General features: G+C 39.9%; 3 protein-coding genes across 3 annotated transcripts; all 3 read right to left on the bottom strand.

Annotated features, from left to right (window-relative positions):
• Positions 1–4,185: 4,185 nt before the first annotated feature.
• LOC141448417 (uncharacterized) lies at positions 4,186–4,902 on the bottom strand. Its single transcript, XM_074116774.1, has one exon. The coding sequence runs from the start codon at positions 4,900–4,902 to the stop codon at positions 4,186–4,188; it is 717 nt and encodes a 238-aa protein (XP_073972875.1).
• Positions 4,903–5,331: 429 nt separating this feature from the next.
• Positions 5,332–7,206, bottom strand: LOC141448416 (uncharacterized). The gene has a single exon (XM_074116773.1). It carries the CDS (start codon positions 7,204–7,206, stop codon positions 5,332–5,334), a length of 1,875 nt encoding a protein of 624 aa, XP_073972874.1.
• LOC141448434 (uncharacterized) lies at positions 7,149–11,586 on the bottom strand. The gene is made up of 2 exons (XM_074116794.1): positions 8,648–11,586; positions 7,149–8,428 (listed from the first exon to the last, which is right to left on the bottom strand). The coding sequence occupies exon 1, from the start codon at positions 9,603–9,605 to the stop codon at positions 9,114–9,116; it is 492 nt and encodes a 163-aa protein (XP_073972895.1). The 5' UTR covers positions 9,606–11,586; the 3' UTR covers positions 7,149–8,428; positions 8,648–9,113.
• Between the last annotated feature and the right edge of the window lie 5,588 nt (positions 11,587–17,174).

Here is a 17,174-nt window from a genome sequence, read left to right as displayed (position 1 = left end):
TTCGTCAGGATTTCAAAGATATAGCGTCTTGTGATATAATTAATGAATTATCGTACAAAAGAATAAAGCAGCTATAGGTAAATTTAAGGATGAAGCTGTAGGTGAAATAATAACAGAATTTATTGGACTCCGTCCAAAAATGTATTCGCTTCGAATGGGAGATTCCAAAATAATAAAAAAAGCAAAAGGGGTTAAAAAGCTGGTTCTAAAACATTCCATAAAGTTTGATGATTATATTGCTTGCTTACTGACAAACGAAGCAATTAGACATTCAATGATTATGTTTAGAAGTAAGCATCACCTTATTGATGACTGTAGAACAGAATAAAGTAAGTTTATGTCCCTTAGATAATAAAAGGTACATAGTTGATTCAATTAATACTCGAGCTCTGGGACATATTTAAATGAATAGATGAAATGGCCAATGATGATTATACAAATATTTATTTTACTTTTTTGTATTAAATTAGTGATAAGTAATATTTATATTATAAAATGTAATATTGATTATATGCATTTTGTTTTATGCTAATAAAGAACAAAAATAATTAAGAAATGTGTCATTTCTTTCCCTAAGTTTAAAATAAAAATAAAAAGGATAGAAAAAAAATTACCATTCTTTTTATTTAAAAAAATACATTTATTTAATACCATGTTTTTTAAGCAATATACAATTTTGATTATGAATACTGTGTAATTTACATGGACATTCTTTAATTACATCTTCTAAAATCTGTAGTCCACAAGAAATACATTGAACACAACCGTCTCTTATCTTGATGTAGCCGTTAAAGGGAAGTAATTCCGGACTTACAGTTGATTTCCACCCGCTGAAAGATTCCTCCCGAACACTAGAATTAGTAAAATCAACTTTGGAGTAGTTGTTCAGCAGCCAATGCACTAATATTTTACTAAAGTGCAAAGCACAGTTATATTTAGTTCCGCAATGACAGTCACATTTGGATGAATAATGATGTTTGCAAAGTTGTTTTAAGCTGGGGCATCCAAAATCTTGAAGATAATACACAGTTTTTTCCATAATATCCCCCAAGAACTTGATCTTTTCAACTCCTTTTGCATAGAGGAAAGTGTAGTTTTTAGTTTCATCCTTTAAAACATATTTAAATTCAGAATAATCCATGTCGCCATCTTCCCAATTGATTCCATGTAGGTTTCTGTACACCCATCTATTGGGAGGTGAGTACGGGTTTCCATATGAGGGCGGTTTGAACATCCAATGTTTCTGTTGACCGGTTACATCAGCAATTGCCAACTCCTTTACGATGAAAGTAGGATCATCGCTTGATAACATTGAATATCTATCACTGCGGCATGCATATTGGTGAACTATAAGCAACCGTGTACAGCTCTACACTTATATGATTCTTTCCCCCACTCTAACCAATTATATTCTTCTAATTGCCTCAGACTGACAAGAACAGTCTATTACAATAATAGGAGCTTCATCCCTGAATTGTTAGTAGAGTAAAAAGGAGGCTTTTGGCTCAGTAAAGATGGCGAACTATGATGAAGTAGGGGTGGCGGGTGCAGTTTATTCCTGCTCTATCTTTCTCTCCACACTCTTAAGGTGCATCTTTCTCTTCTCTCCACACTATTAAGGTACATCTCTCTCTCTCTCGCCCATCCATATTAGTTAAAACTAAATAATAGTTGATTTGAATTGTGAAAATATAATACTTAAATGGGTGAATAACCTGAAAAATCTCAACTAGCATGCGTGAACATGCTCAAACTCTCTCTCTCTCGGTTAGTTTCTCTTGCTGCAGACATCAACTACTTATATAATACTCATCATGTGTAGAAGCGGTATAGTCCCACACATTCTCTACTTAGAGAGGGGCCGGTTTTAAAAGACTATATAATAATACTATTGCAAATACGACACAGTCAGTCAACTTTCTTTGACTCCATTGAGCACCTCCTGCAGATTTTTCTATTATTAATTAAAAAATGGCAGATCAATGGAAAGTGATTTCAGTGAGTGATTATAATATTATAATTATTATGAAAGTAGGATCATCGCTTTGATAACATTGAATATCTATCACTGCGGCATGCATATTGATGAACTATAAGCAACCGTGTACAGCTCTACACTTATATGATTCTTTCCCCTACTCTAACCAATTAAATTGTTCTAACTAAACCTGTCAGTGGATTATATTCAACTAGTGCATCATGTAAAATTAAAGCGTAGGCTGTTGTATCTGGTTTATTATTATAATTATAATAAAATTGTTACAACATTTCCCACCATTACACTAGCCGATTTGGATTTAGTACTAGCTTATATCAATCTACGTGATGATTTGAAATCATTAGAAAATTACTCTAAAGAATATATTGTTAAGGCTGCTAATGAACATTATATTAACTGTGTTTGGTCCAATCCGAAGCAGACTGTTGGGCCTGATACTTGCCCTTGTTCGAACATTGCTTGGTTATCCCACCACATTACCAAAGAATTAAATCTGCTATGCAAAGGAGGGATAGATGATGAGAATTAGTGTAACATATTCAGTTTGTGACAAGATGGCGAGTGGTACAGGATTGCAGCTTACAACCAGCTTCTCGTTGAACGCCAAACACTCAAAACAACTGGTAACAGGCTTGTCTGAAGATGGTGCACCACTTATTGCATAAAAACCAAAAAAAAAAAAACAGTTATCTACTTAAATGAGGAAGATTGGTCAACTCTACAAGTTAACAAGCAAGTATGTGATGATTTTTTTGGTAAAAAAAACGGATCCGTACCGGCTGAAGTACAACTACAAAATGCAACAGTTTTCTTTGAGATGTTCACCCAAAAAACTATAGTTATACGAGGAAAACCATCATGGTAAGAAGATCTCCATCAATATCACCCTCCGAAGATAATTTTTTTAAAAAATAAATATTTTAAACTAGTGAGTTTAATAGACGATGTTAATAAACAATTTACTTATTAAAGAAAGATATTAAACTGTTGTAACACTGGTGTAAAAACTAATGAATAAATTTGTTTATACAAAATAATCTGTTTTAATTTTTTATTATGTTCCTTAATGATGTGGAAGGTTAATGAAAAAAAAAAAACTACACAATTTTATTATAAAAACTTTTTTTGTTCTACTAAATCATTTTTATTTATCCAAGAAGGTTTCTTAAACCCTAACCACTTTACATACAGCTTATCTTGTTTACGTCTTAGAATTTTTTCTACAAGATATACATCTTTATATTTAGTTTTCTGCAGTTCTTGTGCATAAAATGCTCCTTGAATAGGTTGTCCTGTCAAGTCTTCCAACAAGTAAGTATATGGAATAGTGTTGCGGACATTTATAATTTTAAATACTTCAGTGCTCCAATTGGGTGTGTAACCTCTGCTAAATATAGTTCTCTTTTTCGAAACACGTACAAAGTCTCTGAATAATTTTGAAGGGACTAATTATTCCTTCCTAGACCTTGACGATCTTTGGGAGAGCAAAAGGATTAAACAATAATTAGATGGCAGACAGTACAAGGGAAATTGATTGTGGTGGACGCCACAGCCACTCAAAATACCTTCACAAACGCCATTAGGAATGGCTAGTAATTTATTAACAACACAATATCTAATATCAAAGTTATTATTGATTGACTCAATTAGATTATTATTCACAATTATATACAAGATGACAACTAACCTGCCTGGCAGACCTTATACTATCCCTTCTTATTTTATGTGAGGGAGATGTTTTAATTAGTGTATACACTGCTTAATTAGTGCTTGTGCAATACTCACTTCCTGGCGAAGTGGCAATTGATATGTTATTAACTGACAACAATTTTTTTCAACTTACAAGACACAAGGTACAATGACAAATCATAAAATACATAAATCTTTACATAACATATACATAAATATATATTTATAAGACAAAGGACGCTGACTTCCACTTTTTACTCAAGAACAAAAAACAAGAAGCGACGCAATAGACACGGCACATATATCAAAATCTAACTTCCTCGAGGCAGTCAAGGACAACTAGAAGCACTTGGTCACGTACGCAGCCCCACTCACTTTTTAGACCTCCAATGCAGCCAACCCTCAACTGCATCAGCCCAAATTTCCCACAAAGGGGGGCCGCACCTCCTTGCGAGGACCGAACATCCTCCCCCGCAGTGGACTCGCCAGAGTTCCACTTACTGATTTGGGAGAGGGCACAGCTTCCTGACAGGGCGGCTGACAACTCCGGACGCCGTCTTCACCTCGGCCACCCTCGCCACGTTATCTCGGCCATAATGCAGCTTGGCGATCCGGCCTAAGGACCACTGCAACGGAGGAAGGTTGTCCATAATGACCACCACTTGTCCTTCTGCCGCTGGGAAGGACGGCGAATGCCACTTGAGCATGGCTTGCTGCTCAAGGAGGTACTCCTTGTGCCATCGTTTCCAAAACTGGCTAACAGTGAATTGGGCCATCGCCCACTTAGACTTGAGGGCGTTGCGTTGATTCAGGGAGTCACTAGTCGGAAGAGCGTTCATTGGACGCATAATTAGGAAGTGTCCTGGCGTTAAGACTTGTAGATCGTCTGGCGACGACGAAAGGGCTGTCAGAGGTCGTGAATTCAAAATAGCCTCGACCTGGCAGATGATGGTGAGAAAACACTCCATTGTGGGCTCTTGCAGGCCCAAGGTAACCTTCAGCAAACGTTTTGTAGACTTAACCGCTGCCTCCCATAGGCCACCGAAGTGGGGTGCTCTTGGTGGGATGAAGTGCCACTCGACTCCTCTTCTTCTGGACTCTCGTAGGATCGATTCCTGACATTGGGAATCCTTTAACAGGGCAGATACTTCCTTAAGTCTCCTGGTAGCGCCAACAAAATTAGTACCATTGTCAGACCATATGTGACTAGGCATGCCTCGCCTGGCTATGAATCGGTTTAAGGCGGCTAGAAAGGCCTGAGTCGTGAGGTCAGTGACGAATTCTAAGTGAATGGCCTTTGTCGAAAAACAGATGAAGATAGCGAGGTAGCATTGGAGGACCTTGGCGGACCGAAGTGACGCAATTTTTACGTTGAAGGGGCCTGCGTAGTCAATACCAGTAGTCGTGAAGGGTGGTGAGGCGCTGGCTCTTCCCTCTGGCAGTTGACCCATAATAGGGTTGAAAGGTGATGGTTTAATGCTGAAACATTTATTACATGACGACAATTGACGTCGAACCACATTTTTTCCATTAGTAATCCAATATCTGTTTCGGAGAAAGGCATGAGTGGCGGTAGGGCCTACATGGAGATTGGATACATGAGCGTCTTGAATTATCAGGGCCGTAAGGGGATGTTGCTGAGGCTAGAGGGCCGGGTGCTTATTGGACTCAGGGATATTGGCTTGTCTTAATCTTCCTCCAACTCGCAATACTCCGTCGGTATGTATGAATAAGCCTAAAATTCTGACCAGGCGTAATTTAGGTCTGGAGGACTGGGCATCTTCAATTTCTTCTAAAAATGAATGTCGCTGAGCTCGAATAATCAGGGCACGCAAGGCTTCACCGCGTTCTTTGACCTTTAATGGGCCTGACATGTGGTGGGCTGAATTTCTGGCATTGTGGGCGAATCTTAGACACCAGGCAACTACGTTTATAAGTGTATGCAAACTGGAAAACTTGTACTCCAAATCCTCAGGAGAGGAGGCTGCGATCGATACATTAAGGGCCTGGGAGCGAATTTCTGCCCCCACAATGGGGTCCGACAAATCTGCATTTACTTGTCCTAGAGGCCATGACTCAGGATTTGATTTTAGCCAAGGAGGGCCTTCCCACCATAAGTGGTGTTTTACCAACTCCTGTGGCCTTAGCCCACGTGAGGCACAGTCAGCAGGGTTCAACGATGAGGGGACGTGAAACCATTGGGAAGCGGGTACCTTTTCCAAAATGGCAGCCACTCTATTGCCTACAAACACCTTCCAATGAGGAGGCGGGGTAGCGGTTATCCAGGCAAGAGCTATGGTAGAATCGGAAAGGGCGAAAATGTTTGAAGAGGGTATCTGAGGGAAGAGAAGACTGACTTTATGGAGTGTAAGAGCCAGGAGATGAGCGGCACAAAGCTCCAGACGTTGGAGCGTGACAGGTTTCATGGGAGCTATTCTGGCTTTAGACATGATCAGGCTGATGACTGTTTCCTCAGAAAGTGACACAAGGTACACTACGGCCGCATATGCCCGTTCTGATGCATCAGCAAAATCGACTAAATATAGTTTAGGAGTAGACGGGGACAAAAATCTAGGGATACGGATATTTGAGAGTTCCGGAAGGGTGACAGCAAACTGAGACCATTCTTGGATAATGGATGAAGGTAAAGGGTCATCCCAGCTAAAGGAGGCTTGACAAACGACTCGAAATATTGCACGAGCAAAAACTGTTATTGGGATTAACCATCCCAATGGATCAAAAACTTTTGCGATCTGACTGGCTAGTTGTCTTTTGGTTTGAATATTGGGGACTGAACGAATCAAAAAATGGAAATAGTCTTGTGAGGGGTTCCAACAGAGGCCAAGAATTTTTAATTGTGACTCCTCGTCCTTCTCTAGACATACAGAAGACATTGCTGGGAGAAGGTGGTCGAGAGGAATTCTTTCTAACAGTCGAGGGTGATTGGATGCCCATTTTCTAAGCTCGATTTGAGCTTGACTTAGTAATCGTATAAGTTGATCTCTCGATTTCAGGGCCGCTTCAAGAGTAGGGCCTCCTCCGGAGATGTCATCGACATAAGTACGATCCCTAAGGATCTCTGCTGCTTGGGGAAAGGAATTCTGCGAAGTGAGGGCTAACTCTTGTAGCACGCGACATGCTAAATAGGGCGCTGACGTGGTTCCATACGTGACAGTACACAGTCGGTACTCCTGAACCGGCTGACTGGTATCAAAGCGCCAAAGGAAACGTAATAGGTCTCGATCTTCAGGGGGGTGTAATATTTGACGAAACATTTGACGTATGTCGGCTGTAAATACCCATTTATCAACTCTGAATCTGGTCACAACTTTCCAGATGTCAAGCTGTAATTTAGGGCCAGGGAGCAGGAGTTCATTGAGTGAGATTCCTGAGGAGGACTTTTGGGATGCGTTAAAGACTACTCTGATTTTTTCCGGGGGATCATCTAGACGGTGGACTGCATGGTGGGGAATGTAATATGCAATTTGACCTGACTTAAGAGGAGGGGCCAGCTCCATATGTTTAGACTCTAAGTAGTCCTTCATAAACTCGACGTAGGGAGTACGCAGATGCTGGGACTTAGCATGGCGTGTTTCGGATTGGAGAAGGCGCCTCAGCGCGATCTTTCTGGTCTCTCCCAGACAGCAAGGACTAGTTTTAAGTGGCAAGGCCACAGAAAACCGGCCATTGGGGAGTCGGAGACATGACTTGGAGAAGCACTCCTCGGCCTTCAATTCATCGGGAGTAAGGGGGGAGACCTCAGACACTTCCTCCAGGGCGAACATTTTCTCCACAAGACGGGACAGGACCTGGTCAGGGGGGTGCTGAATGGGTTGAGAAACTTTTTCAGAGCTGAGGCGGAGTACGGTAGGTTGGACGGAAATGGTTGACATAGAATTAACTAAGGAGGTGTTAACCGGTAGGGTAGAACCTTCAGAAGAAGGGACTTCCGCCAAAGTTATGGCAGGAGGAAGAGGGTCAGGCTCAGGAGTGTCAAGGACTTGTAGCGGACGCCGCGTTCTATTTAACCGTTGTGGTTTGGGGGGCGGAAGCTGAAAAGTCCAAGCTGTATAAGCAGAGTGCTGGTGAATGACTTCCGTTTGGGACGTTGACGAAATTGGAGCCGAGGACGAAGACAGGCTAGGAGTAACTGACTGTTCTAGCTTCATGACAAGTTCGGGGCTATTACAATGAACAACTGGCTCAGACTCAGACTCACCAGAAGGGTCGCCAGTTGAGGTCTTGCCTTCAGGAATAGACTCATTATTAGGTAGTTTAGGGGCAGTTAAATGACCGTACTTATGTTTAAATAAGATTTTATAGTAAATCCGGTAAAGTTTGGAATTAGACATGTGGTTTTGGACAGAAGGGTCAAAACGAACCCTTTTAACAGGTAGCTTTTTCAAGGGACCAGACATGACCCAGCCAAGGGTTTGTTACGTCACCCTCTGCAAATACCTCTGGGCAAGGCAAGCTCAGTGGAGACGGGGTGGGTAAGGAAACGAAAGGGAAGATAAGGAAGAGCAAATATTATGACTAATAATAAGCCCAATAATAATAAGGGAAAATAAAAATAAAAAAAATAAATAAGTAAAATTGGAATTAAAAAAATTGTTACCTAGTAACAGCTCCTCGGGTAGCGAACCTGCGTTGCGCGACTCTATAGGCCGATACTCGAACCAGGCAGCCACACTAATATTCTACTAAATATTTAAATTCCATATACATGTGCTGTTGTTGCTAGGAGAGGTTCAAATAAAAGATTCAGGGTTAAGAAAATACTTATTATTGTTCACAAAACCAAAAATTCTCTTTACAAAGAAATACAAAAACAAACCCTACTTAATGCTAAATTTAGGGAAACAAAATAAGAAGCGAACTTGATTGATAACGTTATGAAAAGAAATTGTCATTAATACAACACGAGAACTAGACCCACTCTTAACAAAATTGTCTCACCTATATCAACCCCAGGCCTGGTTTTGATATCCGTCGGCACTTCTCTTCAGTCTTCTTATTAGAAGGTCACCACAGCTCAGGCGCTATTCCGTCCCGCTCCCTTGCGAGAAGTAGAGATTCTTCGCTTGCGGAATACCCTGGATTAGCCAAATTCCACCTGGGTGATTTCTTTATCTTCCCATTTGTGTTGGGACTAAACCCAAACGGTACAGCATCCAATTCCCAACTCGTAATGTTTTTTCCCGATCGCCTCAGTCTCTCCCAAATGTTGCTCGCGTCGCTTGTCTTTTTCCGCTGCCCTCTTCACACCACCATGTGCTCTTCAAGTATAATTCCATTAACACATTCTTTATTTCTCTTAAATTTCCTAGGCTTATTTTCTTACTCCCCAATTTTACCTGACCCTCACTAACTAAAACGCACAAAATCCAGAGATAATTACAATCATACTGTAAAAATTATTTTCTTATGGAAAAGCTGTTACATGGTAACAGGTTGTCAATCGTGCGTTAGGGGAGCCATTTTGTGAGCGAATCATCTGACTGAGATCGAGGGCATCAAAGACCGAAGCTGAAAATACCACATCTACTGGACTTGGTTCATTGAAAGTCGGGTCGGCTAAAGGTCTATCTGCTAGGTGTTCCCAATCACTGACAGGAAAATACGAGGATGGAGCGTCCGGAACAGTCTTAGTGACTACGCGAAAGGGAACTTTAAGTTGGGAAAATGGCGGGCATTGTTTTAAATTAGTTGACACAAAACCCACGACTTGGGTGGCAATATTGCCCCCTATGCCACGAATGCCGCCTGTCATGGGGTTGTAAGTCAATTTGCTTTCTTTGGCGAAAGCCTTAGTCATTAAGTTGATCTCACTGCCTGAATCCAGCAGGGCACGAGCGCGATACCACTGGCCATCCCCTCCAAGGAGATGCACCAGGGCAGTAGGTGAGACTGACATGTCTGATGGGAAGGACTTAACAATTGATTTCCGTGAAGATTTCGTCGCATGGCATAGTCGAAGTATCTGCGACGGCAGAAGGCAATGGTGGACAATGGAGGGGTATCGCGCCTGCCTAGAACCTATAATCCCGGCGGGGGAGGGGGTGCCTGATGTCGGCCAAAATAAGTTACAGGATGTACGGGGGGTAATTCGTCGGACGAGGAAGACGACGAGGATCGAGACTCAGCGTCCCAGCCCTTGCCTAGAGGCGGATGAGACCCAAAGGAGCTGGGAGAAAGAAAGGAGCGTCTTGGGCAGGGAGGCGGGGATTCAGGTAAGTCCTGGAAGCGTACCCTTTTGGGCGGAGATCTAGGCCTCGACGGTCGAGAGGTTCGCAGAGACATCAATGGAGGGATTCCAGGACCACTGGTTCTTCTCTGACTAAGGCTGGCAGATGGTGGAGGGGGGTGCAAGGAGGTATGATGCTCCCCGTGGCACTTCGCGCACCCGACCTGGCAAGGACATCGGGAGACTGGGTGATAGATGGAGAGACAATTAGTACATAGGTTCTTCTCCGTGACAAAATTTCACTTGTCATTCACCGACAAGTTGACATAGTGAGCGCATTTAGACAGACGATGTGGATCCCCACAGAGGTAGCACTGAATGGAGGAAGAGGTTGAGGAAGTTGGGGCACGAGAAGTAGGAGGGGTAGGCTGTTGCTTTGGAGGAGGTGAAGATGGTGAGGGTCTCCGTGGTGGACGAGGCACAAAACGGACTGATTTGGGTGAGTACGGTTTAACCTGACTGGGCGAGGGGGTGGAAACTGGTTGATGGGAAGGAGGCGTGGGACTAGCCTGGACAGGAGGAGAGGGGATCCGCCCTGGCGACAATGTAGGAGAGAGTCGGTCCCCCTGGTCCTTTAGGAAATCCAACACTTGAGAACTGCAAGGCAGCTCGTCAAAGGATCTTAGGTACTTCTTCCTAAATTCCTCTTGTAGACCGGGGGCCAAATTGGACAACGTAATGTGGCAAAGGAGAAAATCAAGCGGGTGAGGGATGGAAAACTGGTCCAGTAAAATTTGTCTGCTTGACAGCCAGGCGATGCACGCTTCTATGGTGGGCTGAGGCTCTGGGAAGTGAAGGAAGTTGTCCACCATAGCACTGACGACCCGCAACCTTCCCTCATATCGGGCGTCCAGAGTCTCCCAGGCATAGAGGTATCCTTCCTCAGTGGAGGTGGCATTCTGGACAATGGACAAGGGGGGCCTTTCAAGCATGACCGGAGAGCCTGAAGCCGCTTGGCTGCAGGAAGGGCTAGACCATGAATCTCAGACTGAAAATTCCGTTTGAAATCCCCATACGTCAACACATCCCCCTCAAACACCGGAATCTTAGGAATGATGAGCTCCTGCAGCTGCCTTCTGGCTAGCTCCACAACGGACTCATCCACTACGCCAGTGTGGGAAGAGACAGACACCGGGGCAGGTGCGAGTTCAGCCTGTTCGTGGCTTTGAGACAGCGCCAAGGCAAGAGGGGCACTGTAGTCCGATGCCAAAGGCCGCAGCCATTCCCAAGCCTCTTTATCCACTGTCTGGGACAGAGACCTAAAAATGGTGGAGAGCTGCTGGCATCGGCTGACTGACTCAGGGGACTCTGGGTCCAACAATTGAACGTTTCGGGTCCATTGATCCAGCCTGGCAGTGAGGTGGCGGCATCTAATGACATTAAGATCCCCACTGGCCTCAGACTGGATGGGCAATCGCGGAGTTTCCTACAACGAAGGGGAGATCGGAACTGGTGAACGGGGGGGTGTGGTCTTCTCGGTGAATTCTTCCATAATCCTGAGAATGGGCACAAACAATGGCTCTTGGCAAAGAAATCAATAAGTGCTAAATAAAAGACACAAATTATAACTACAACCAAAGACTTAAAACTAATAATTCAATTACAATTATACAAAAAATTAAACCTTAAAACACAATTAAAAGACCAAAGACAAAACATAGGAAAGACTAATGACATTCGCAACAAAACAAAACATGTCTTTTCCAAAGGAAATTTTTAGAATAAAATTGAAATGCAACAATGCATGAACAAACAAAAAAAACACATGTATGTATATACATAGACTAATGAAGGCTTATTACAGTTTAAGAAAGAAAGAAACAAATCGATTTTTTTTTTTTTTTTTTGACGAAATTACAGAGCCACAAGGCATAGACAAAACATGACTACATACACTAAGGAAAACTTGATATAGTTTTCAAATCTTAAAAGATAAATCATATAAATCAGATAAATCTTAAAACAAGATTAAAAAGTGACAAGGCACTAATGACACTTCAATACAACTTACAATTAAAAATGGAATTTTTTTTTTTTTTTAATTACAAATTAACTATATTTAAAGGTATTTCAAGTGGTTCCCGGGTTTCGGCACCATGAATAATTTTGAAGGGACTAATTATTCCTTCCTAGACCTTGACGATCTTTGGGAGAGCAAAAGGATTAAACAATAATTAGATGGCAGACAGTACAAGGGAAATTGATTGTGGTGGACGCCACAGCCACTCAAAATACCTTCACAAACGCCATTGGAATGGCTAGTAATTTATTAACAACACAATATCTAATATCAAAGTTATTATTGATTGACTCAATTAGATTATTATTCACAATTATATACAAGATGACAACTAACCTGCCTGGCAGACCTTATACTATCCCTTCTTATTTTATGTGAGGGAGATGTTTTAATTAGTGTATACACTGCTTAATTAGTGCTTGTGCAATACTCACTTCCTGGCGAAGTGGCAATTGATATGTTATTAACTGACAACAATTTTTTTCAACTTACAAGACACAAGGCACAATGACAAATAAAAAAATACATAAATCTTTACATAACATATACATAAATATATATTTATAAGACAAAGGACGCTGACTTCCACTTTTTACTCAAGAACAAAAAACAAGAAGCGACGCAATAGACACGGCACATATATCAAAATCTAACTTCCTCGAGGCAGTCAAGGACAACTAGAAGCACTTGGTCACGTACGCAGCCCCACTCACTTTTTAGACCTCCAATGCAGCCAACCCTCAACTGCATCAGCCCAAATTTCCCACAAAGACCTCCTTGCGAGGACCGAACAGTCTCCTTCTTTAAAACGTTGTTTATCTGTCCTTTTTACTTTAGAAGAGTATACATTAGCTAGTAAGAATGCTTCATTGCTAGAATTTACGTCCGATGGTGTCATACCAACCGTACGGTGTACTTTGTTGTTGTAGGTATTTATGAGATCAAGTAAATGCTTTGTATAATTGTAGTTTCCTCTGAGACTAAATAATTGATACATCATAGATTTAAAGGTTCTATTAAATCTTTCTACAATTGAACTTTTAATTTGGCTGTAAGTACTATAGTGATTAATGTTGTGCTTCTTCATGAGCTTTGTGAAGGAAACATTGTAGAATTCCTTCCCATTATCAGTTTGAATATTTTTTGGTACTCTTCCACTTGAAATAAAAATATTATTCATAGCTTTAGTGATATCTTTAGCGCTTTTGGATTTAACAGGCTCCACCCAGGCGTACTTTGAAAAGCAATCAATCATTGCTAAAATATATTTGGAACCGCTATTTTGATGAGCATATGGTATCATTTCCATTAAATCAGCTTGCTATAAATCATCAATAACTTTGAGCAACGTACTCCTTCGAGGGTAGCGTGAACGTGCTGGTCTATGAAGTTCGACAACTACAGACTCTTTGCTAGACATGACTTTATGGTTCAAAAATTGTTTTAAGCGTAGCAGCAGTTATAGGAACATTTGGATTCAATAAACTTATTCGGTTCCTAAAAACAGTGAATAATAATAATAATAATAATAATAGTGTTTTATTTAAACAAAAGTTACAATTGAATTCAATATGAAATTTGTTACAAACACTTAGGCATGGACTCAAAGTCCGTCCGCCAAGTTAACTCTCACTATTAATAATATTTAGTGCAAAACAAATCTAAAACAATCAAAGTAGTTACAATATAAAGCTCACTTTTTTATTTTGTATCTCCTATTATAAATAAAATAAAAAGCAAAATAAAATGAAATACGCAACATAGACAATTATAGGATAAAAGATGGGGTTCGATTATTTATTAAAAATTAAATTCGCTAATCAAAAAATTTCTATATTTCAAGGCACATTCGGCGTACTTATATAAATTTTCCCATCCGAAATCGCCATTAAGATATTTTATTACTACGTCATAGCTAATAAACTGTTGTCCTAACCATCTCAGCCTGAACTCTTGCAATATTGGACAAAGCCCTACAAAATGAATTACATTTTCTATTGCACCTAAATTACATAGTGCGCACTTACGCGCTCTCTCTTCTCTACTGATATTGTAATTTAAGTTCAGCGACTCTCCTCTCAGTCTCATGATTATTGACATCTTCCTACTGTTATTTACCTCGTTAATGTAATGGTTACCAACTAAACTAGTACTTAATTCTTTATACAATACATGAAATCCAGAGCGGATAGCGCTAGACCTTAGATTTTGCTCGAATTCCCTGTTTATGTTTTCTAACAGCTTTTCAAGTAAATCCCTATCGTCATTCTGATTATAGTTAAACATTGGTAATCCATAATTGTTACATAATTGTTGGCATTCTTTGTACCAATATATTTTTTTATGAATAATTTCTTGCGCTACCTGTTTAACGAGACGCACTTGGGGCATTACCATCACTCTTTTAATATAATTATAATGCATTTTAAAAGTGAAATTGAAGAGTGGTTTTACGTTTGTCTCAGAGTATATAATATAATGAGGCATATTCCTGGGTAGCATGAACAGTTTTTTAAGAAAAAATGTATTAATTTTCTCAACAATTTGGTGCCTCTGGTGTCCCCAAACTTGTGCCGCATAGCACATTATAGCCCTCATTACAGAGTCGAAAACCTTAAATTTAGCTATCAATGTAACGTCTTTGTTGCTAATAAAGTGCCTGTAATTTATCAAAATTGCTGTTTTTGATATGCCCAGTTTCTCTTCAAAATGTTTAGTTAGTGACAACTGTGGGGTCAACCCAACACCCAGGTACTTATAATATTTTACTATCTCTATATTTTCCCCATTCAACTTCCACCGCTCCCTCTTACTTAATTTACCCCCATTCCTGAACACCATAATTTTAGATTTAGTTAGGTTAACTGTCAAATTCCATAAAGCATTGTACCTAGCTAATCTATTTATCATAGTTTGTAATACCAGTGGATCCGTAGCCAGAAGAACAATGTCGTCTGCATACATTAGACATCTTATACGCACTCCATTAATGCTTACACCACCACCCAGACATTCATCCAGATCGTTCAGAAAGAGGGAGAATAGGAGTGGGGAGAGCAAACAACCCTGCTTAAGTCCCATATTAGTTTGAAAATTTGGGGTCAATCCATCACGCGTCCATACTGAGGCTTCACTATTTAAATAGAGGTTCCGTAATACATTAATGAATTTGTTTGAAATACCAAGTGTATATAATTTATAATAAAGCGCGTGTCTATCAGGGGAATCAAATGCTGATTTAAAATCCACAAAGAGCGCATAGACTTTCCTCCTTTTTTGCGCGGTAATTAATTTAATTAAATTGGTTAAAATAAAAATATTGTCAATTGTTGAGTACCCTTTTCGGAATCCGGCTTGACAGTCACACAGGATATTATTTTCATTCACCCATTGTTCTAATCTTGCCAACAATAGCCCCGTGAACAACTTGACAATAGAATCCAAGAAAGAGATACCTCTATAATTTATTGCGGAGTTAATATCGCCTTTTTTATGAAGCGGGTAAATTATAGTTTTATTGAAGCTACTGGGGATTTTTACAAATTCAAAGATATAATTATAAAATTTCAATAAGTTTTCTTGGAAATTTGAACTGCAGTTTTTAAAAAATTCAAAAGGGACCCCGTCAAAACCGGGGGCTTTACCCGCTTTCGACTTTATTAGGACACACTGTAGCTCATTCAATTCAAAAGGTTTATCTAAAATTTCGAGTTCATTAAATGGGGGGGCATAAAGTATACGATCTGCACACAAGCTCGGATTTAATAATTTGCTGAAATGGTCCATCCACTCTTCACTGTTGATTCCCGGACTAATAACAAAATTATGTTTTTTAAACTTTTTGACTACATCCCAGAAATCTTTACTATCCCTAACAGAATGAAGTTTTCCTAATAAACACAGTATATACTCTTTCTTTTTTTCCTTACAAAGTTGTTTATATCGATAGAGTTTATAAGCATATTGTTGTTTAATAAAAGGAGATCCAAATTTTCTAAATAATTTTAAAAATTTAAATGTTTGCCTCCTACTATTTCTACACTCGTAGTCAAACCATTTGTGATTGGGCTGATCCCTAAAGCTGTCACCACAATATCTCATACCTAAGCTTGCCGCGTTTCTAATCGTATGAATGAAAAAATCTACACCCTCCTGCGGATCCCGAGGGAGCTCATTTATTACGGCCAATCTCTTCTTAAAAAACTGCTCATCATTCCTGGTCCATAACAATCTAGGAAGTAATGGAAGGGCATAATCTTTTTTCCGGTTTACAGACACATTAATTGACAGAGAAATCGGCATATGGTCTGAAAATATCTCATTCAGGACTTTAAAATCTACAACATGTTCTAATAAATCTAAATGCACACAACACAGATCATTAACCGAACATCCTGGCCCTCCTATGAATGTATATTCTCCCTCTGTATCCCCTTTTGTTCTACCATTCATTATCATAAGGTTGTAATTCTCACATAACTCAAGAATTTTTCTACCATTTGAATTTACAATACAATCCTTCGATTTTCTAATGGGCACTGCCTCGTGTAATGGAGGTAACACTTCTAAAGGAATTATTTGGAGTTCCCCTACCCTCGCGTTACAATCCCCGATTATGACAAATTTATACCCAGGGTAAAAATCCATCAAATTTTCAATAATTTCAAACTCACATTCCCAATTATTAATATTAATATATACTGGGTACAGAAAAAATTCTGCACTGTTCAAATTACATCTAATTAAATTACTACTATTTAATGGCACAAATTCAAATGAGTCGGTAAACCAGCAGTTATTTTTCACACCATACAACACCCCACCTTTAGCTCTACCAAACTTTGATGATCTAGTTGCGCTTTCCCAGAATAATTTATACCCCTTAAAAAAAATTTCAAACAGGTGTACATCTTTTTCTTCCACATGGGTTTCCAATAAAATGAAAATTTCGAAACTTTTGACAAAATTAAAAAAATTTAATTGATCGATTTTATTCTTAAAACCACCTATATTGTAACTTACAACAGACAAATGATGAGATTCAGACGATTGTAGACGGCCTGGGGTCAGCTACAGACTCTTTGCTAGACATGACTTTATGGTTCAAAAATTGTTTTAAGCGTAGCAGCAGTTATAGGAACATTTGGATTCAATAAACTTATTCGGTTCCTAAAAACAGTGAATAAACCGCACACAAAATTATCTGTAACTTTTTTTCG

The sequence above is a fragment of the Rhodnius prolixus genome, unplaced genomic scaffold (genome assembly GCF_049639745.1).
Source record: "Rhodnius prolixus isolate KJV_2025 unplaced genomic scaffold, Rpr scaffold_31, whole genome shotgun sequence".
Classification (NCBI taxonomy): Eukaryota; Metazoa; Arthropoda; class Insecta; order Hemiptera; family Reduviidae; genus Rhodnius; species Rhodnius prolixus.
Note: the sequence above shows the minus strand (reverse complement) of the source record. Positions and strands in the feature narration are given on the sequence as shown.

Excerpts from the sequence above, each read along its gene's own strand:
- LOC141448417 (XM_074116774.1), bottom strand. The coding sequence starts at position 4,902 with ATGCCTAGTCACATATGGTCTGACAATGGTACTAATTTTGTTGGCGCT.
- LOC141448416 (XM_074116773.1), bottom strand. The coding sequence starts at position 7,206 with ATGGAGCTGGCCCCTCCTCTTAAGTCAGGTCAAATTGCATATTACATT.
- LOC141448434 (XM_074116794.1), bottom strand. The coding sequence starts at position 9,605 with ATGTCAGTCTCACCTACTGCCCTGGTGCATCTCCTTGGAGGGGATGGC.